The sequence below is a fragment of the Lagenorhynchus albirostris genome, chromosome 3 (assembly GCF_949774975.1).
Source record: "Lagenorhynchus albirostris chromosome 3, mLagAlb1.1, whole genome shotgun sequence".
Classification (NCBI taxonomy): Eukaryota; Metazoa; Chordata; class Mammalia; order Artiodactyla; family Delphinidae; genus Lagenorhynchus; species Lagenorhynchus albirostris.
In genome coordinates this window covers 167,665,235-167,686,056 of record NC_083097.1, presented here as the reverse complement: position 1 = coordinate 167,686,056, position 20,822 = coordinate 167,665,235, and the positions used below count along the sequence as shown (strand labels likewise).

The following is a 20,822-nucleotide window of genomic DNA, read 5'->3' as shown; positions in this document are numbered from 1 at the left end:
TCCCTTATTTGGCACGATGAATGTTTGGGGCCGTATCGTCCTCTGCGGGTAGGGGCATCCCGCTGATTGTAGGGTGTGGACAGCATCCGAGGCCTCTACCCACTAGATGCCAGGAGCATCCCCCACCCCAGCTGCGACAACTACAAACGTCCCCAGACATCGCCAAGTACCACCTGGGGGACAGACCACCTCCAGCAGAGAACCGCTCTCTTAGATGGACCTGCTTGCCAACCTGCCTGGCCTGTCCCCTTCACAGAGAGCTGGGCCCAGGGCCCTTGGCCACCTCTGTCCCCAAGCTGGTGACCAGGGGTGAGAGTGGGTCACTGCTGGGCAGGTGGCCCAGACACACACGCCGGGTTTAGGGGGGCTTCCCAGAGGGACACGGGAGTATCAGCAGGTGAAAGGGTGGCTGTGCCGGAGAGTGCGGTGTGCGGAGAGCCAGGGGCCCCCAAGGACCCTGCGTGGCCAGTGGGGATGGGGAGGGGCACTGGGGGAGGGGGGAGGGTGTGGGGAGCAGGGCAGCGCCCACCTGCGGGCCTCCGTACACAAAGAGGACAGTGGGGTGCTTCTTCCCTGGCTGCACGGCGTGCGGCTTGTAGATCATGCCATAGAGCTGCACATCCGAGCGCGTGTGGAAATGGAAGATTTCCGGGGGCACGTAATCCGGGGGACAGCCTGCGGAGACAGAGTGGCTGTGGCTCCGAGGGCCGGGCTGGGCCGGGGCGGGCCCGGGAAGCCCACCTCGAAGCAGGGCCCATGTCTGGCCGACGCCCACACTCCCCCAGCCCCGGAGGGTGGACCGGAGGCACCCCATCTCCTGTGCTGCCTGACAGTTAAAATCAGAGGCTGAGGGCGGAAGTGACCCTGCACCCTGTGAGCCAGCTCAGGCCAGGCCACAGTCTGGCCGGGACCAACTCCAGAGCCCTGACACTGGCTCACCTAGTACGGAGGTGATGACAACGCTGGGATCTGATTAATGGACAGTTTTATGGCGGGGAGGGGGCTCTCTCTGATTTTCATGGTTACCTGTATCTTTGCAAAGCAACACTGCTTTTCCAATCCAGTGGTGAAGACAACTCTTCCTTTAAGTTTATTTAGGTTAAACAGAGTGTCCATTTAAGAGGAAAATAAGTAAATAGTGATGTAGGTCAGGGGTCTGCAAATATTTACTGTAAAAGGCTAAGTAGTAAGTATTTTTGGCTTTACACGCAGAAGAGCCGTCGTGTGTCTCTGGGTTGTAACCACACTCGTCGCTCTGTATCCTCAGGGGATTGGCTCTAGGGCGCTCCTCAGATACCCAAACCTGCCAATGCTCAAGCCCCTCATGTGAAATAGCACAGTATCTGCATATAACCTAGGCACACCTTCCCCCATGCTTTAGCTTTAAGTCACCTCTAGGTTACTTATAATGCCTGATACCACACATTATGTAAATACGATGCAAGCGCTATGTGAACAGCTGCCATGCACAGCTCAAGCTTTTCTCTTTGGAATGCTCTGCGGCTGGCTGCGTCCGTGGATGCGGAACCTGTGGCTAGGGAGGGGCTGACTATACTTGACTCTGCCGCTGCTGCAGCCCCAGTCACCACGGGTGATGCCAAAAAGACTGGACGTGGCCGGAGTTGGCCCACAGGCCAGCTTGCCAGCTTCTCACAGATGTGGCGAGACTGGACTTTTGGGGCAGCGGTGCCCCCGTCTGCCTGCCTGCACGCCGGGGGCTGGGGATCGGGACACCCGCGCCCCCAGCGCTGCCCCACTGGCTGTGCTGGGTGCCTTGGCAGGCCCCTCCCTTCCCTGTTTCCTCTTCTGTGAACCAGGGCCAGAGTTCCCGCGCTGTCACATCCATGGTGACATGGGGAGAGTCAGGGACTGAGCTGTCAGATGGAGGGGGCTGCTTGCTTATTCAGCTTTCGGGGGCGGTGATGTGACAAACTGTTTTCCAGCCCATAAAGCCCACCCCAAACTCCAGGGATTCCTATTTCCTACAGTGTTCTAGAAATCTGCAAGTGGCAGGGCTGGGCTCAGGAAAGGGTGTCCTCTTTGGTGAGCGCTTCCTATGAGCCGGGCGCTACGTGAGCGCTTGGTTTACATCCCATGGGGGGCCACTGGACCGTTCCGTAGATAAGCAAACATTTCAGCGAGATGAGCTGACTTGCCTTCGGTTCCGCAGCCAGAATTGGAACATGGGGTCAACCGGGCAGAGTCCTGGCACCCTGGAGGCTCCTGGGCAAACTGACAAGCTGCCTCGTGCTCCCCGAGGCCCCTCACGACCTACTCCTGGCTCCTTCCACAAATGAAGGCTTTGGAGCGCCTGCTCTGCACAGGCGTCCTTGGAGACGGCCGCCCCTGAGGACGAGGATGGCCCGTGTAGGGACCCCCATCCATCTGGCAGAGTCGGCTCCTGCACTGAGTATGTGCTCCATCCATAACAGCAGCACAGAAGCCAGAGACTGTCTCCGGGGGCCCACAGGACAGGTCGGGACCTGTGGTTATGCTCGACCCGCTCTCGGGGCCGCGCCGCTCAATGCCTTGTGCTCGCCCAGATGGCCCCCTCTCACCTGCCTTATTTACCAGGCCTGTGACGAGAAAGCTGGGGCTCCCCAGGGGAAGGACTCGCTCAGGAGCCCGGGGGCCTGGGGCTACTCACTGGCCGCCTCCATCATGCTGGCCCAGAACCGGGGCTGCTTGTGCAGGGGATCGTCATCGGGGCCGCTCAGCTTGTAGACATGCACGCAGGGTGGCGTGCCCACGCTGCTGTAGTGGCTGATGAACATGTCGAAGTTCTGCAGGCGGGACGGGGTGCTGAGACCGCGGGGCGCCTCCCCCTCCCCCTCCCTGCTCGCCCGCCACCTGCATCAACCACATGCCATCTTCACCCCGTGTGGTGTGTTCCCCTGCCTAACTCTGCTGCTGTTACCACCAGCCCTGCCTTGCAGATAAGCAGACTGAGGTGAGAGGAGCCTGTCCCCTGGCCAGGGGACCCCAGGCGGAGGCCGCTGGACCCAGCGGGGGTGGGGGTCAGAGCCAGACCTGCCCGATGCCAGAGTGTGCCTATCTTGCTGGTTCTGCAGCCAGCAAACAGCCACTGGCTGCTTGCCCGGGATGGGGGTAGCCCTGTGCTCATGTTCCAGAATGCTGCCTGATCTTCCAGAATGTTCCAAGGGAGGGAGCATCAGGGAGGTGCCCACCTGGCTCATGGAGCAGCTGTGGGAGAAGCCGGGCGTGGTGAGGCGCACGATCTCACCGGCTGACTCGTAGCTGACCACGTAGAGGTGGTGCTCCAGGGGCGTGTCCTTCGTGCCTTGGAAGTACACCAGCTTCGTCTCCTCGTTGACCCAGATCTGCGGGGGCACGGGGGCTCTTGGTGACAGGGCCGCCCTCCCCACCCCCAGGGAGGGCCCAGCGTTCTGTGGACAGGGGACCCGTTCTCTCCGAGCTGGCTTGAGCCCACAGGCTGGAGAGCTGTCTGGGAGACTTCACAGACCCCGTGGGGCAGGAGCAGACCCCACTAGGGCTGGGCTAACTGCGTGTTCTCCGGTCTGACTTGCAATCAGAACTCCGGGTCCGGACAGCTCCTTCCAGGCAGATCCAGATCAGCCGCTGAGGGGGGCTGAGGCCCCAGTGCTGGGACAGAGGCTGAGGGAGGGCCTGTCCTGGGCCTGCCAGTCCCCCGGCCCTGGTCCCCAGTGGGGACAGCCCACCTCTCTGACCCAGGTGCTCAGGGTTAAGCAGTGGTAATTCCCTGCCCCACCGGTTTCCTGGGGGAACGCCCATCAGACCCCTGGCATGGTTCTTAGGCACTGTCCTCAGGAGGTGCAGGAAGGAACCTTGCTCTGGGGCCGGGAACAGGCACTGCCTTGCTGGGGCTGACCACGCAGCACAGATGCTTAAAGAGGCACTTCAAAAAGGCACATCCTCCGAACCGGCAATTACACCCCTGGGAATTGCTCCTGAGGACTCCACCAGAGAGGTGAGTTCAAAACGAAGGCACAAAGATGCTCCAAGTGTTCTTCAGACTAAAGAGAGGTGACACCCCGAATGCCCAAAAGACGGACTGGCTCCGTAATTACGGCACAGTTCTCCGTGGCCACATAAAGCTGTACTGTCTAAAAAACCCCTACAAATCCTCTACAATTATGATGCTCCTGTGGAGATGTGTGAAAATAGGAAAGATTTGCAGTGATTTCCCCCCGTGGTCACCTCTGAGGCGGAGTGGGGAGGTCACAGGGGTCTGGGGTGAGGATGGAAGGGGATTATTTAGAACGATTCAATTTTTACAACAAACACTGATGTGTTCGCTGTCACTGTACTTGGAAAAATAAATGCTGGTTTTCTAGAAATGGAGGATGTCGTGGGAAAACCCCACACCACAGGTAGTTAAGTCGTGTGCTGCTGTCGTCACAAGGACCATGTGAGAAGATATGCAGGCAAGAAGGATCTCCAGGCGGGGGACCCACCGAGGCCCGGGGCCATGGCACAGGCCACATGGAGCACGCGGCCGTGGCGGTGGCAGAGGGCTCTCTTTCCCTTTTTAATTCTTAAAATGCTTTTTTTAAAAGAAAATTTCTGGGTAAAAAGATAAGGCATGCAGAAGGTAAAACTTCCACATTAAAGAAAGGTTTTGGGTTTTTTTTTTTTGGCTGCACTACACGGCTTGTGGGATCTTAGTTCCCTGAGCAGGGACTGAACCCAGGCCCTCGGCAGTGAAAGCGCCGAGTCCTAACTACTTGACCGCCAGAGAAGTCCTTAGAGAAAGGACTGTCTTGTGTGTCTGCCAGATGCTGCGCTGAGGGCGTCCAAGTATATTAAAGCAGGGTCCTCACCCAGGGCTGTTCTGCCCCCCCCCAGGGACGTTTGGCAGCCTCTGGACACATCTGTGGTTGTCACCCCCAGGGTGGGGCCAGGGAGGCTGTTCCACACCCACAGTGCCCATCTCTGGGTGTGTCCATGGCGCCAAGGGGGAAACTGCTGTGGAGAGGACCAGCGCTATCTGATGGTCCCATCTCACAGGTGAGGAAACTGAGTCTTAGCACCCAGCTAGCGAGGGGCCGAGTGGGGCTATGAGCACAGGGGCCTCCAGTGAGGTTCAACCACCGCAGAGCGACTGAGTAGGGCCAGGTGTGGTCATACGGGAACGGACACAGTTACCTACAGAACCGGAACTCAGCAATAACACTTTTCTCTTGCTCGAGTGTTTTCTAACCACTATTTCCCACTGTATGAAGAGCACAGCAATGCACACTTGCACGTTAACCTCTCGAGTGTGCCCTGGGGTGGCCTCGTAAGGTCCACGCCTAGACCTGGGGCTGCCGGGTCAGGTGAGACATAGGTTGACACTGTAATAGATGCCGCCTCTGCACCCCGGAAAGGCCGAGCCACGTCCCCTGGCTGCGCTGCCCAGGGGTGCCTGGCCCCCTTCTCTTGGCAGCCCTGGGCAGCACACAGGCAGCCCACCTCTCAACTTTAAAAGGGTTGGCCACATCTCCTCCTGGTTATTTGTATGGTTTAGTTTTTTCCATCTAAGTCTTTGGTCCAGGAGGCCTTTATGCTGGTGTGAGGTAGGGATCCAGGAGGTCTGATTAAGGGGTCTCTTTGGAAAATCTGGAATTCTGTAGACCTGGACCCCGGTGAAGATACTCTGGTCACATTTTTTTTTTTTTTTTTTTTTGCGGTACGCGGGCCTCTCACTGCTGTGGCCTCTCCTGCTGCGGAGCACAGGTTCCGGACGCGCAGGCTCAGCGGCCATGGCTCACGGGCCCAGCCGCTCCGCGGCACGTGCGATCTTCCCAGACAGGGGCACGAACCCGTGTCCCCTGCATCGGCAGGTGGACTCTCAACCACTGCGCCACCAGGGAAGCCCTGGTCACATTTTTATGATGGAGCATCTGGGTCGGGGAGTGGAAGGTGCACCTCTCAGCCCTGCAGCTGCATCTTTTGTTCCCAAACCTCCCGGGGCAGGCATGGGGGTGGGCCCCCGTTGGAAGCTGCAGGACAGTTCTACGGTGGGCACCACCAGCGTCCCACAGACTCACAAACTGCTGTCCTGGGGACAGGTGGCTTCATGGAGTGGATGGAGGCTAAGTGAATGCTCCAGGTGGCACTGAGAATGGGCTGGGCCTCACCCACTAGGATCCAACAAAGGATGCTCAGGACAGCCTGCTTCCTGGACCCAGGGTCTCCAGCAGGTGGGAAGCACAGCCCCCGTGGCCCTCGGCGTGCAGAGCAGGAGGGAGTGGCCGGGTGGGGGGGCGGAGAGAGAAGCCACAGGCCCAGGGGGTCTGGAGGGGGCGGGAACGCGTGTGCATTGTGTCTGTGCACATATGCGTGTACAAGCACGCATGGAGACTCGGGTACCTTGGAGCCGTGCCTTGCCAAAACCTCCCATTCGCCGCTGGTCAGTGTGATCTCCTCCTTGATGGGGCATTTAAATTCATCTGGAAGAAAGGAAAAGAGGTGAAGGGAGCCCGGGAAGCTATGATGGGGACTCAAAGCACACAACGAATTCTCCATGGAGCCCAGGCAGCCAGGTGATGGGCAGGTACACCGGCTGGGCCCCAGGGATGGTACAAGGACCCGCCACACCACGGCCTAGGGAGGGAGGTGCGAGGTTCCCACCATGTGGATGGGGCGCCAGCATTTCCCCAGAAAAACCAGGGATCTGCATTTTTATCAAAAGCACCCAATTTTCAGGACTTCCCTGGTGGTCCAGTGGTAGAGACTCTGCACTTCCTCTGCAGGGGGCGCGGGTTCAATGGCTGGTTGGGGAACTAAGATCCCATAGGCCATGTGGCCAAAAAAAAAAAAAAAAGCACCCAATTTTAGAATCCTGCAGGTCAAACCGCCACCTTCCATGCCTGGACCTGTGACTGCTTAGGCCACGTAACCAGATCTTGATTAAACTCTGGGGCTGAGCAAAGGCTCAGTGGAGTTACAGGAGGTTTTTTGGTGGGTAGGCTTCGCTGTTGAATTTTTACCAGGTACATAACAATACAGAATGTGTCTTGCCACATGTTAGAAATTATTAAGACAGTTTATGAGCACTGGCTAAAATTGTTTTCTTTGCTTTTCTTTCTTTTTTTAAAAAATATTTATTTATTTATTGGCCACACTGGGTCTTCATTGCTGCACATGGGCTTTCTCTACTTGCGGCAAGCAGGGGCTACTCTTCGTTGCGGTGCGCAGGCTTCTCATTGCGGTGGCTTCTCTTTGTTGTGGAGCACGCGCTGTAGGTGCGCGGGCTCAGTAGTTGTGGTGCACGGACTTAGCTGCTCCGTGGCACGTGGGACCTTCCCGGACCAGGGCTCGAACCCGTGTCCCCTGCATTGGCAGACAGATCCTTAACCACTGTGCCACCAGGGAAGTCCCTAAAATTGTTTTCTATCCTCTTGGATCTGAAGCAAACTACTGACCACGTCACCTAGGGAGGGACAGATGTCCCCGCACAGATCCACAGGGCTGCACAATCAGGAGCTTCCAGTGCAGAGACCTGGGCCGGGTGACTTGTCACAAGAAGACCCAGGAGGGAGGGCTGTTCCTCCGCCCCTCACTCACCAGGGGCCAGATGCGCCACTTCCTGCCCACTCACGCCTTTGCTGACACCCACTCTGCTGGGCCCAGGCAGGGAGCCCAGTCGCACAGGCCTCCTCTGGGGCCGGCCCTGCCGACACGCATGCTCCCAGTCCACAGTCGCTGTGCCCTCAATTCTCCTGCTGCCCCCAGGAGGCCCCCAGGAGGCCTGGGCGATGGCTCAACCTGCTGGTCCCCCTGCCTTGCTCCCACTTGCTCTGACTGCCCTCAGTCGTCTTCTGGGCTCAAGCCCACGCTGCTCACGGCCCAGAGGGTCCCGCCGACCATGCCAGGCTCCTCCCTCCTCCCTTCCCGGCCCCTCGCTGGGGAGCCACCTGTGTCACCTGGACACACTCCTCCTGACCGGGTCCCCCAGCCTCCTGACCGCCCTCCCACTCGGCCGGGACGCCCTTAAGGAACCCACTCCTTTGGCCTCGCCTTCTGGACCGTTCAGTCACCTGCAGCAGGCGGAGGCCTTGAGGCAGGGCGGTGGGGAGGATGCAGTCGGGGCGCCAAAGGGCGGAGGGGAAACCAGCAGGGCCCACCTCAAAGGCAGGGGTCCCCCGGGGGCACCTGCCATGAGCCCCACTCAACAACCACCAGGCAGAACGAGAGCTCTTGGCTGCCCATTTCAAGAGGGAGGATGAGGATTTCTCCAGTGAGATCTCCAAGGCGAGGGGGTTTCCAAACAGGAAAGCAAATGCTGACGAGTGTCTCTGAGACGGCTCAGCTGGCCTGTGACGGCCGCGCTCAACCCTGAAGGACAACAACGCCCAGACGGTGGTCACTCCTTGGTCCCCATCTCACCTGACGCCCCGGCAGCTTGTGGCTTAGTCTGTTCCTGACCCTCGGGCTCCTGCGGCGCCTGAGCCCCCCGGATACCCCCTCCCTTGGGTGACCGTCTTCACACTGTGGCGGCCTCAGTCTCCTTAGCGGGCATGGCCTTGAAGCCCTGTGGCTCATCCAGGACAGTCCCACCCCCAGGGGACACTGGATGGTGTCTGGGTTCATCTGTGGTTGTCACAACAGGGGTGCTCCTGGCATCGAGTGGGTGGCGGCAGGGATGCTGCCCACAGGGCCCCGACACCCCCCAGAGAGTGACTCGGCCCTGATGTCCGCAGTGCCGGGGAGACCCTGCTCCAAGCTCTGAGAGCCCTGGCTTGGCACTCAGACCACACCCTACCTACCCAGGCTCCGCCCTTGGTGCCCCAGCCTGTGCCCAGGCTGAGATGCCATCCGTGTGTGAGGACACCCACATTCCCACTGTGGATCCACCCTGGTCCCCAGAACCTGCACGGAGCTTCAACTTGAACATGTCCAAAACCCAACTCAACAGTTCTCTCCTACACTATCCCCTCAGAGTCTTTCCGTCTCAGACTGGAACTCCAAAACCCTTTCAGACGTCCACGCCGTCCCTCTCTCTCTCTCTCTCTCAGACCCCAGTGCAATCCACCGTGTCAGCTCAGCAGTCAAGTACATCCAGAATCGGGCCCACCTGGATCTAGAGCAGAGTCAGCTCAGCCCCACTGCCTGATCCCAACTTTGTCACCTCCCCCCTCCCTCAGGCTCTGCTCCATGAACAGCCACAAGAATCATTCTAAACCGGCCGAAGGTCAATGGTAAAAGCCCTAGTCCTCCCCGCGGCCCACGAGGCCCTGTGCCACCTGCCCCGTCCCCTCCCTGCCCTCCCCCCTCCCTCTCTCCCCCTCGCTCACTCTGCTCCAGCCACACGGGCCTCCTGGCTGTCCCTCCAACACGCCAGGCCCAGCCCTGCCCGGCCGCAGGGCCTTTGCACGGGCTGACCCTCGGCCTGGAGCGCCGTGTTGTGGCTGCTTCTGCCTCCACCCGGTCTCTGCTCTGTGGCACGTTATCCACTGCTGTGCCCCTGGCCTCCTGGCCTCTCACTGTATGTGGATGATGCCTGCCTCCTCCACCAGAGCAGAGGTCTTCGCTTTTCTCTTCCTACAGTGATACCCGCCCCCCCACCCCCACCCCGCACCTAGGGCGGGGCAGCTTTTCCTGTAAAGAGCCAGACAGCACAGACTTGGTGTGCAAAGGGCCTAGCATGCAGTCGGCGCTCAACAGATACTGCCGCCTGACTAAGCCGGGAGCCGGCTGTGGTAACCCTGCCAGACCAGGACTGCCACTGGGGAAGGCCGGCCTCTTCGTCACTGGCACCCACTCCCTCTGGGGCAGGACCAGGGAGCAAACCACAGGCTTGAACCACAGGCGATGAGCAAGGTGTTAGTCAGGGTCGCTCACCTTCCCCAGGGCTGAAGGGCTGGGTCCAGTCGTAGCCACGCGGCTTCAAAACAGCAGTGACTTTGTACAAGTGGCAGAAGCCGGTCTTGCACTCGTTGGCGCGGATGAAGCAGAGTTCGTCCTCTCCCTCTGGTTGGGGGAAGGGATAGAAGATGTCGTGAACCTGTCCGGGCAGAGAGAGAGAGAGGATGTGTCAGAGGCGGGGGCTGGGGTGGTGGGGGGACACATCCCTTTGAGAAAGGGGAGGCTCCGACTGCCGGGCTAGAGGTCAGACCCCACCGACTCTCCCTCCGGAGCTGGCTTCTCCACATCGCCAGCCCCTGTCCAGCTGGGGAGCTGGGGGCGGGGACGCGGGACCCCGGCCCGGGCGGGGCACACACCCCTGCCCTTACGTTGATCCACACGTCGGTGACCTCCTCGTACACCACGTGCGGCTGGGCGCTCCTGGGCACGGCTCTGGCGAAGGCTGCCCGCTGCTCCTCGTTCTCGGCGGTGGGGATGAACAGGGCCGGGGGCAGGAGGACGAGCTGAAGCCGCTGCTGCGGCCGGTCCAGGAACATGGCCCAGGCACTGGGGGGCGAGGCAAGAGAGAACCGGCACCTCAGGGGCCAGCGGAGGCCAGCCAGGGCCCAATGGCCCCCTTTCCACACTTGTGTTTGATCAGAACGGTGCCTCCTTTGCCGACCTCACTGACACCTGAGCAGGTGACCCTGCAGCACGCAAAGGGTCCGTAGCCGGCACGCCCGCTCAAGGGGAGACGGGGGCGCTGACAGAACCGTGCAATCCAGCTTGTTCTGAAAACACCTCACATCATTTGTAAACTTGGCCGACTTCTGCCAAATCCTCAGCCTTTATTTATCCTTTGTTTCATATTCTACTCTAAGTGGACAGTTTCTTTTTTTTTTTTCCCCCCAGTCGTGCTGCGTGGCCTGTGGGACCTTAGTTCCCTGACCAGGGATCGAACCCGCACTCCCTGCAGTGGAAGCACAGAGACCTCACCACTGCACCACCAGGAAAGCCCCCAAAATACTCTTCTTTGGATCTCCCCCTGCATCACTGAAAAACGGACAAGCCATTCTTGGCTTGTGGGCTGTATGGTAACGGGCAGCGAGCTGGATTTGGCCCCCGGGTGGCGGTTTGGGGCCCTGGTTTAGAGGTGTCTGCCCCAACTTGGGCAGAAGAGGTAGAAAATGGCTGCGAAGGGACACCTTCTACCTAGTGAGGGAGACACTCACTATTTGCCGTCGCGTGTCCAGCCGGCCCTGGCGATGTACTCCACCTTCGGGAAGAGCGTGCTGAAGGGTTGTACCAGCTCCTTCTCTTGCGTCGACACAATCTAAAGGCAAAGCAGACTCGGGTCACAGTCCGGCCTGCCCATGTGCTGCCCAGGAGGAGACAGCCACTGTTGGGGGGCACTGTGTCCCCCCCAGCTCCACATGTTGGAGCCCTAACTCCTGGTACCTCAGAAGGGGGCCTTATTTGGAAACGGGGTGGTCGCAGGTGTGACTAGTTCAGATGAGGTCGTACTGGGGTGGGGGGGCCCAACCTAACAGGACAGATGTCTTTATAAAAAGGGACAGAGGCACCACTCAGGCAGAGAACGTCTTGTGACGAGACACAGGGAGCAGACGGCTGTCTCCAAGCCAAGGGGGGCTGCCTGGAACAGATCTTCCCTCAAGGCCTCGGAAGGAGCCAGCCCTGTCAACACCTTGATTTTGGACCTTTAGCCTCCAGAACCGGGAGATGATGAACTTCAGTGGCTTAAACCTCCCAGTGGTACTTTGCTATGACAGCCTGTTGCCTGGAAACCAAGGGCTCTGGCCTGGGCTGTCACTGAAGAGCCGGGTGGCCTTGGGTAAGACACAGCCTCTGGCCGCTGTAGCTTCCTGGAGGTGACACGGGGCTGGCAGGGCATCTCCCCGGGAGGGGTGACAGGAGAGGCAGGCAGGGCCTCAGCACGGCCCACACCCAGGCTCGCCACCAACCCCCGCCTGCCCCACCTGCCTGTTCAGTGGGCAAAACCCACGCCCGCCTCGGGACCTTGCCCATCCGACGCGGCCAGGAACCATTTACAACAGCTGGTGGGGGTTCAGCAAAGCCACTTAGGACAGATCCCTGTAGAATCTGCCGTAATGTTCCGGTCAAGAGTGCAGAAGGGGTTTGGTTAGGGCCTAATCATGCCCAAACCCAAAACCACCCCCCCAATCATGAAAATAGGTGTATTTAAGCTCACGCCTCTTTTATGAAACATTACATGAGAAGCCACTTTGGCAAAAATATGCAGGGGCTTCCCGGCTCGTCTGCCTGCTCCAACCTCTGCTGCGAGGGGCGTCGCCCTCTGACATCCCCACGTGGGGCTGGGCATCCCTACAGCCCTTCTCCCCTTAGCCTCCTCTGCCCTCCTGGCTGTGGGGTCCTGAGGAACGACTCCCTGGGCGATGAGGACCCTTGTGTGCGACGACGACCAGCTGACAGAGGGAAGGATGCAGAACAGATGGGGCCGGTGAAGTGATATGTGAGGAGCTGCTCAGAGGCTGGGGTGGGGCACCCCTGGCCTGAGGTCGGGGTGCTCCAGGCAACTGCTCCCCACCCCTCTGAGCTCCCTGTTCTGGAAGCTCTGCGAGCCACCGCCCTCGTGTGCCCGGGCGTCCCCTCCCCACGCCTCGGGGCCACCTGGAGGCAGGTGGGGCTGGGCTTACCACTCCCCGTCTCGGAGTCCAGGTTCAGAGTGACGGGCGGCAGGGCCCAGCCTGGAAGCTGGGGCTCCGGGCAGAACCTATTCAGGTTCAGTTGGCCAAGAGAAGCACCTGCCATGCAATGGGGGCGAGCAGCCTCCGGACCCGTCTCCCAGCACACACCCCGGCCCTCCTCTCCTCATCCAGAAGCTTCTCCCGGGCGCCCAGACCCCTCTTACCTTGCCCTGACTGTCGGTCTGAAACTCAGCCAGTTTCAAGGCGATCTTGGGATTTTTGCTGCCTGCAGAAACGAAAGCGAGGTGGATCTGGCAGGTGTCGCCAAGAGGGCTCAGAGCAGGTGTTGGGGGCGGTGGCTGGGGTGGGGGGTGATCCTCACAGGCAGTGACATGGCTGGCATGGGGGGAGGGGAGGAAGGCGCCAGGTGGCCAAAGGTCTCTCTGTAGGTGCGTCACCCTCTCTGGCCCAGGCACAAAGTCCCCCAGGCAGGACTGTCTGACTTTGGGCCTGGACCTTAGTCCCGACAGTGACGTGGCAACGTCTCTGCTGTTTAAGAACATAGGTCAGGCCTGGGCTGGTGGGAGGGCCGTGAGGGGGACACAAACACGAGGAGGATGCCTCTCTGCCTCTGGAGAGCTTGAATGCTGGCTGCAAAGACAGCACACGCCCGTAACAAAAGCACCAATGATGCAGAAAGGTGGCCCACGTCCCAGTGACACAGCCAGTCTTCAGCTGTCGGGAGGCAGGTGGCCTATAGGCTGGGGTGACCGAGACATGCCCTCCAGGGTGGGATTTGGTTCAGGCCCCCGTTATTCCTACGACGGATCTCAACTCTGGCCCCCGTGGCTCTCGCACCCCAGCAGGTAATGTCTCGGTGCCTCTGTTTCCTTGTCTCTCCAACAGGGGAAGGGAAGGACCGACTTCCCCGTTCACACCAGGGACTGGAAGTTTCCGTAGGGAGGCTCTGCCTAGCACGGCCCACAGTTAGCAAGAACGAGTCTGTCGTAGGCTTCCACGGAGGTCCCAAAGATGCTGAACCTGGCCTGCACATGTATTTTGTGTGGCTAAGTCTTTTTTTTGTTGTTAAATTGGCCGTGCCACGTGCGGCATGCAGGATCTTAGTTCCCCGACCAGAGATCGAACCCGTGCCCCCTGCAGTGGAAGTGTGGAGTCTTAACCACTGGACCGCTAGGGAAGTCCTGCTAAGTATTTTTAAATGATTCGAGCCACGTTTAAGAATTGGTAGATTTCTGGGACTTCCATGTATTTCTGGGCAAACCCTGTATTCTCACAAGGCAGTGAGTGTCTGATGCGACCCTGGAGGGGGCCCACACCTCCCACTGCCTCCCCAGGGCTCCTACTGTCTCCTGGGCCCCGAGGCAGGACACCAGTCACCACTGACGGTGGCGCTGGCCTGGCTGTTGTTCCCAAGTGCAGCCTGCTTCTCCGGGGCCATCCCTGTCTGGGTCCTGTGGGCCCATCCTGGCTGGTGCCTCACCGTGTTCTATGAGGCTTCAGAGCCGAGCCGCCCTCGTGTGTCCTGGGCCCTCACCTGTCCTGGGGTACCGGTAGGAGTCCGTCTTCCTCTCCTCTAGCGCGGGAGAGGGCACATGAATGATCTCCACCTCGGACTCGTCCACTTCCTCGTACAGGATCCGCAGTGTCTTGCAGCCTTCTGAACCTGGGAGGGGGCAGGGCCGCTGCTGAGGGTGCCGGGTGTCCCCTCTGCCGCCCCGCACCCCCCTGCCCACACGGGGACTCTGCTCTACCATGGCAGGGCCCAGACAAGAATGGTCCCTGGGGCCGGAAACCCAGCTCTGCCGTGTACTAGGCCTGAAGCCAGTCACATGTCCTCCTGGGGCCTCGATTTCCTTCCCTGTAAAACCAGAGCAAGAACGGCGCTCTTCCCAGCACAGGGAGGCAAGGGAGATGGCCACGTGGGGACTTACGGGCTGAACCACACGCCCATCCAACTCCTACATTCAAGTCTCAACCCCTGGACCTCAGATCGGGACTGTATTTGGAGATCGGGGTCTTTAAAGAGGTGATTCGGTTAAAATGCAGCCCTGAGGGTGGCCCTGATACGGTATGACTGCTGTTGCTACAGAAAGAGGTTAGGACACAGACACGCAGAGGGGAGACCACGTGAGGACAGGGGGAGACGGCAGCCGTCTGTAAGCTGAGGAGAGAGGCCTGGGAAGAAGCCAAACCTGCCGACACCCCATCTCAGACGTCCAGCCTCCAGGCTGTGACGTCTGAGCTGCCCCATCTGTGGGACGTGGTCACGGCCGCCCGAGCAGACTAACACTTGGGGCAGGGCTCAAGAAGGGGTACAGTGGAAGTTGTCATGAGAAGTAAGCGAATCACTGGGAGCTGACAGCCTAGCAAGGGGCGTGAGCACGGGCAATGCCAACATCAAGGGGACAGAGCCCACGGCTGTTCCTTTCTCGGCTGCCGAGAAGGGTCCCCATCTGCTTCCTGTACCCTCGCCTGACTCACTAGGATGAACCAATGACATCCGCTGACCTCGGCCAAGCCCACCCTGCCTTCAGGTCTCCACACCTGCTCTATGGGGCGCTGGCAGCCACAGGGCTGAGGCAGTGGAAGTGCTGCAGCTCTGACTCAGTGATAAGGGCTCCTATGTCTGTCCACTGGGCATGGGTTGTTCCGGGGCCCTGAGTTTCCTGGCCAGGAAAGACCCTCTTGGGTTGCTGTGGTCATGTAGCTCCACGGGTGCATGCCATGAATGGGGCTACAGCAAATGGGGTAGACGTCCCTTGGCCTCAGCGTTCAGGGGCTCTATCTGAGCCCCTGAGGGGTTCTGAGCTGTTAAGAATAGTAGAGTCAGTATCTTGATGTCATTGAGACCAGTGGATGGCAACCAGGGGCCATTCTGGGTCCCCAGGGGCCATGTGGCAATGTCTGGGGACATTTGTGGCTGTCACAACTCAGGTGACAGGTGACACGCTGAGTCACCAAGGCCCCCCACAGAGAATGACCCAGCCTCCGTGGCCACAGGGCCGAGGGGGAGAGACCTCACTTTATAGGCCGGAAGTCGAAGGGTGGATGGTCACCTGCTTCAGGCACGCAGAGTCACAAGCTGAGTGACCTGACCCAGCACCCTGACTCCTGACCTGGAGCCCTTTTCCCCAGAGACACGGACCAGGGGCACACACAGCACTGCGGTGGTGAAAGACCCCGGCCCAGATGAAGGGGGAGCACGTGCAGCGTCCTCCCCAGGAACGTGCCGATCCCGGCCCCGTCTCGGCAGCACCAGCAGCCCTTAGGCGCCTGACGCTGGCAAGTCGTCCTTTACCTGGGCGCTGGCTAGCATGTTCGGCGCTGGTTTCTCTCCGCTGCACGTTTTTCATGCCTAGCTTCTATTCATGGTAGGACCATGATGTTTTCTTTTCAAATTGATTTAAGGAGAAGACACGCTGAAGTCAAGGCAGGGGTGACTAGCAGACGAGGTGGCACTTGGCTGAGGCGGCGGATGGCCAGTGCCTGGGCCCCCGCATCCTGGCTCGCGTGGCCGCTCGCCCACGGACGCACACGGAGGCGCTAAGGCCAGGGAGGACTCTATGCGCAGCGGAGGCCTGGCCCACTCCTGCTCGTGCAGCAGAGGGTGTGATGGTACTCACGCACCGCAAGAAACGACTCTCCCCGTGCTCAGGAAACAGACTTTGGTCCACTGAACAGGGGAGATAAGACACCCTCGCCTCACGCACAGCACAGAAAAACAGATACAAAGTGGCTTGCTGATCTGGCTTCTTTCTAACTTGTTGGCAAAACCCGTCAAGATTTAAGATGCATGTAGCTTCAATTCATCTCTCTTACAGCTGGGAATTTTCTCTAAGGCAGGATTTTCGATACTTGGCGCTGCAGATATTAGGGCCGGGCCATTCTCTGCGGGGGGCCACCCTGGGGTGGGGTGTGGAGAAGCACCCCTGCCCCCACCCCCTCGATACTGGGAGCACCCCCAGTCGTGACAACCACAGATGTCCCCAGACACGGCCCAGTGTCCCCTGGGCGTGGGGGGCGGGGCAGACCACCCCTGTCTGAGGACCATTAACATACTCCCAGGAGGTCACGAGGATAAATGTAGGAAGATTTTGCTGCAGTATTGTTTACAACACCAAAGCAAAACCCAAACCGGAAACTGGCAACAGCCAAAGTGCCCATCAGTGTGGACTTCTTAACTAAACTGTGGTACATCCACGCCCCCAGGACATCCACAGTTAAAGGATTCTCTGGGTGCTGACTGCAATGGACTAAATGTCTGTGTTCCCACAGAATTCAAATGTTAGACCCTACCCCCCAGTGTGATGTATTGGGAGGTGATTAGGTCACGAGGGTGGAGCCCTCATGAAGGGGATCAGTGCCCCTATAAAAAGGAACCCCAGGGCTTCCCTGGTGGCGCAGTGGTTGAGAGTCTGCCTGCTGATGCAGGGGACACGGGTTTGTGCCCCGGTCCGGGAAGATCCCACATGCCGCGGAACGGCTGGGCCCGTGAGCCATGGCCGCTGAGCCTGTGCGTCCGGAGCCTGTGCTCCGCAACGGGAGAGGCCACAGCAGTGAGAGGCCCGCATACCACACACACACACAAAAAGGAACCCCAGAGAGCTCCCTGACCCTTCACCATGTGAGGACAGGGTGATATGACAGCATCCGTGAACAAGGAAGAGGCCCTCACCAGACACCGAATCTGCCTTGGACTTGGACTCCCAGCCCTTGCAACAGTGAGGAATAAATGCCAGCTGTTTATAAGCCGCCCTGGCTGTGGTATTGTCACAGCGGCCTCAAAGGACTGAGACACAGATGCTGATGGGAAGGTTGCTGAGGTTTATCTTAAATGAAAAGAGCAAAGAGCAGACCAGCATGTACACTGTGCTTCTGCTAACAGAAGTGTTTGCAGAAGTGTTTCTAAAAATGGAAAGGCGCTTACCCTCCCAGGAGGCTGTGGGACACCACCAGTAGCCAGTGAAGCGGTCAAATTCTTCCTGGATGACGAAGGTGGCTACACCCGCGGATCTGGGGTCGTCAAGGACACTGGACAAGCCTGGATGGGGAGGGGGCCAGGCGAGAGATGAGGAATCTGGTTTAGAGCAGGGCTTCTCCCCTGGCACGGCTGACATCAGGGCCGGACCGTTCTCTGTGGGGGCATCCTGGGCGCTGTGGGGTGTGCAGCAGTCTCCCTGGCCGCACCCACTCGATACCAGGAGCATCCTCACCTCGCTGTGACAGCTGAAAATGTCTCAGCACATGGCCAGTACCCCAGTCGCCCCTGGCTGAGAAGCTCAGGTTTAGTGAGAGGGCACCAGGGCCTTGGGCAGGACAGGAGGCAGGGATCAGGGTCAGAGGCCACAACCCATGCAGTCCCGCAGATATATCTGCACAGGATTGATGTCACTGTCGGCAAGCAGGGGCCTGAGGGGAAGGCCGGGTCTGGTGAGTTCTGGGCTGGAAGAATGGCATGGGGACAGGAGAGCGGAGGCAGGAGGGGGTGGGGGAGCAGAGGCGCACAAGTGTCCGGCGTGGAGGCCAGGCCCCAGTGGCCGGGGCGATTCACGCAGAGGCAGACCCTGAGCCAGGCAGCTGGACTCTCTGTGGGGCCAGAGGGGGAGCCACGGGAGAGGGGCCGTGGGATCACGTTCTGGGAAGGCGCCTGGTGGTCCGGCAGGGAGCACAGTGACAGGGGTGGGAGTCTTTCTAGAAGCTGGACTGGTGGCTGTGATGACAGACCACACCAGGGGTGCTGGTTCCCGTCCGCCCCGCCCTCCTCCCGGCGCCCTCCACCCGGCCTCACCCTTGTGGCAGAAGGTCAGCCGCTGCTCCTCGCCCGTCTCGATGTTGGCCACCCACAGGTCGCTGTTGTTGATGAAGGAGAAGAAGGCGGGGTCGGCGGGGCAGATCTTGGGGTCCATCCGGGGCCCGGAACACTGGGTCTTGATTTCCAGGGGCTTCATGGGGGACACCTGGGGACACACAGAGACCCAGCTCAGGGGGTCAGGAGGCCGCCACCTGCCCCACCTCCCCCCACCAGAGAGCGGGGGCTCACCATGAAGCCGTTCTTGCCGCCGTCCCGGCAGTGAAAGAGACTGTTGCTGGCCTGGAAGAGGAAGAGGCCGCTCTCACTGTGGAAGTCGTAGGAGGTGATGCCGAAGACGCCCAGGCGCTTCCGCTCCCGCAGGAGTTCCTCTTCCCGGGAGTAGACCCCGTGGTGCGGCGTGGCCTGGGGACACATTGGGCGGGGCCGGGGGGCGGGGCGGAACACTGGCATCAGCAGCTGGAGGCTCCAGCACCTTGGCCACAGAGCGGCACAGACGGGCAGGGCTGCGGGGCTCACCTGTAGTTGCAACCTCCTCACCCCCCACCAAATCGCTCTAGGACACATGAGGCCCTCCTCCACCCCCAGGGCCACCCTACACCCTACAGACCCCCGCCCTCCCTCCCTGGTCACAGCCTCTTCCTGCGAGAGCATTCGAGCTGAAGCCACCCACCACCAGCCGTTCATGCTCTTGGCATGGGTAGGGGTGGGGCAGATTCCACGCCTGACCACCCTAACGCCTGACCTTGGGCAGGGTGGGCAGGTAAACTATGGTGGACACCATGCAGCTGCCCCAAGAAGAATTCTGAAGATGATGTGGAAATTCAGAGGAACGTTAAAGGGAAGAAATACATTCTTATTTTCTTAATTTATTAATTTTTTTTTTTTTTTTTTTTGGCTGTGCTGCGTGGCATGCATGGTCTTAGTCCTCCGACCAGGGATCGAACCTGCGCCCCCTGCAGCAGAAGCGCGGAGTCCTAACCACTGGACCGCCAGGGAATTCCCAGAAATGCATTTTTAAAGAGCAGAATCCAAAGCACAATGAGCCCCACGCTGCGAGGAAAGCCGTGTGAATAGGAGTTGGTCAGCCCGGGACAGGGGACAGGCAGAAGAGAGGGGCTGCACGGGTTCCCTTCCCTGCGTACTGTCATATTTTATTTTTGATCAAAAATAAATCAACATACACCAGTGCACAAAGCACTCTCGCCGCTCACCGGCCGTCTGCCCCTCTGGAAGCGAGGTGACTTTGGGCGGCATCCATTATTAGCTAAATTTCTATAAAAGGGTCTCGGCCCAAGTTACTTGCACGCCGTTGGTGAGGCATTTAAGAGGAAGACGTGCTTCTGACGGGAGCTGTCGCCGCAAGCTACACGCTGGGGCTCGGGTGTGCACCAAAGGGAGGGGATGGGTGTGGCACAGGTGTCCAGGGCCAGGCGCTCCTCTCTGAGGGGCTGCCGTTAAGCGGGGGATGGGCTGGGACCCCCTCAGGAGGGGTGGGGTGGGTGCAGGGCCCAAGGAAGCTGAGTGAGGCCGAAGAAGGGGATGCCGTGCGCCCACCTGCCTTGCCCACCGGGAGGGCCTGACTCCCACGGCTCACCTGAAAGTGATCCAGCATCTGCTTCCAGGACAGGAGCAGCAGTGCTTCCTTCCGGACCTTCCTGGGGATCTCGGAGTAGAGGAGGGAGTTCTCTCGGCTGCCATAGGGCATCCCTTGGGAGGAAGAGAGGAAAACCAGAATGGGCGCCCTTGCCAGGGTTGGGGCGAGGGACTCGGGCGGGACCGGCCTCGGGCCCTGACTCCCCATGGCTGGGCCCGGCTGGTTCCTCCTGCTTCTCCAGCACCCTGACGGCACACCCCTCCCCAGAGAAGCCACGGACCCTGGGTTACACCTGCCAGCAGGAGCAGCAGGCAATTCCACCTGAGATGTTAGTGCTGAATATCTTAGCCTCAGTTACTAAAGAAATAGCGCACAATGGGGCTTCCCTGGTGGCCCAGTGGGTAAGACTCCATGCTCCCAATGCAGGGGGCCCGGGTTGGATCCCTGCTTGGGGAACTAGATCCTATATGCATGCCACTACTAAGAAGTCCGCATGCCGCAACTAAGACCTGGCGCAGCCAAAATAAATAAATGAATAAATAAATAAATAAAAAGAAACAGCACACAAGAGGATGAAAAACGGGGGGTTGGTCAGTGATTCCCAACTCTCCACAGGTTGGGCTCTGGTCCAGGAATTAATCGAGGATCAGAGAACGGGCAAAGCTCCAGAAGGGCTGGGAAATGTGTATCCAGTCCAGCCTCTCCCATTCGGTGCTGCGGACACCGGGACCGGTCATCCTCTGGGGGGCAATCCCAGGCACCGGGGGGTGTGGAGCAGCCTCCCTGGCCCCATCCACTGGATGCCAAGAGCACCCCCAGTGTGACAACCACAGACGTCCCCAGACACTGCTGAGCATCATCCCCTGGGGCAGGAGCA

At 59.6% G+C, this 20,822-nt stretch overlaps 1 protein-coding gene across 3 annotated transcripts in view; it reads right to left on the bottom strand.

Annotated features, from left to right (window-relative positions):
• The window catches only part of DPP9 (dipeptidyl peptidase 9), a 41,187-nt gene that overhangs the window by 7,556 nt on the left and 12,809 nt on the right, over positions 1-20,822 (bottom strand). For all 3 annotated transcript variants that reach the window (XM_060145508.1, XM_060145509.1, XM_060145510.1), the window contains exons 5-17: positions 19,946-20,058; positions 18,580-18,753; positions 18,328-18,496; positions 17,467-17,580; positions 14,074-14,202; positions 12,743-12,804; positions 11,064-11,164; positions 10,221-10,398; positions 9,829-9,991; positions 6,355-6,434; positions 3,189-3,341; positions 2,648-2,783; positions 530-675 (exon numbers count right to left, since the gene is read on the bottom strand). In XM_060145508.1, the coding sequence (XP_060001491.1) occupies positions 530-675; positions 2,648-2,783; positions 3,189-3,341; positions 6,355-6,434; positions 9,829-9,991; positions 10,221-10,398; positions 11,064-11,164; positions 12,743-12,804; positions 14,074-14,202; positions 17,467-17,580; positions 18,328-18,496; positions 18,580-18,753; positions 19,946-20,058 (1,718 nt within the window). The remainder of the gene's footprint in view (positions 1-529; positions 676-2,647; positions 2,784-3,188; positions 3,342-6,354; positions 6,435-9,828; positions 9,992-10,220; positions 10,399-11,063; positions 11,165-12,742; positions 12,805-14,073; positions 14,203-17,466; positions 17,581-18,327; positions 18,497-18,579; positions 18,754-19,945; positions 20,059-20,822) is intronic.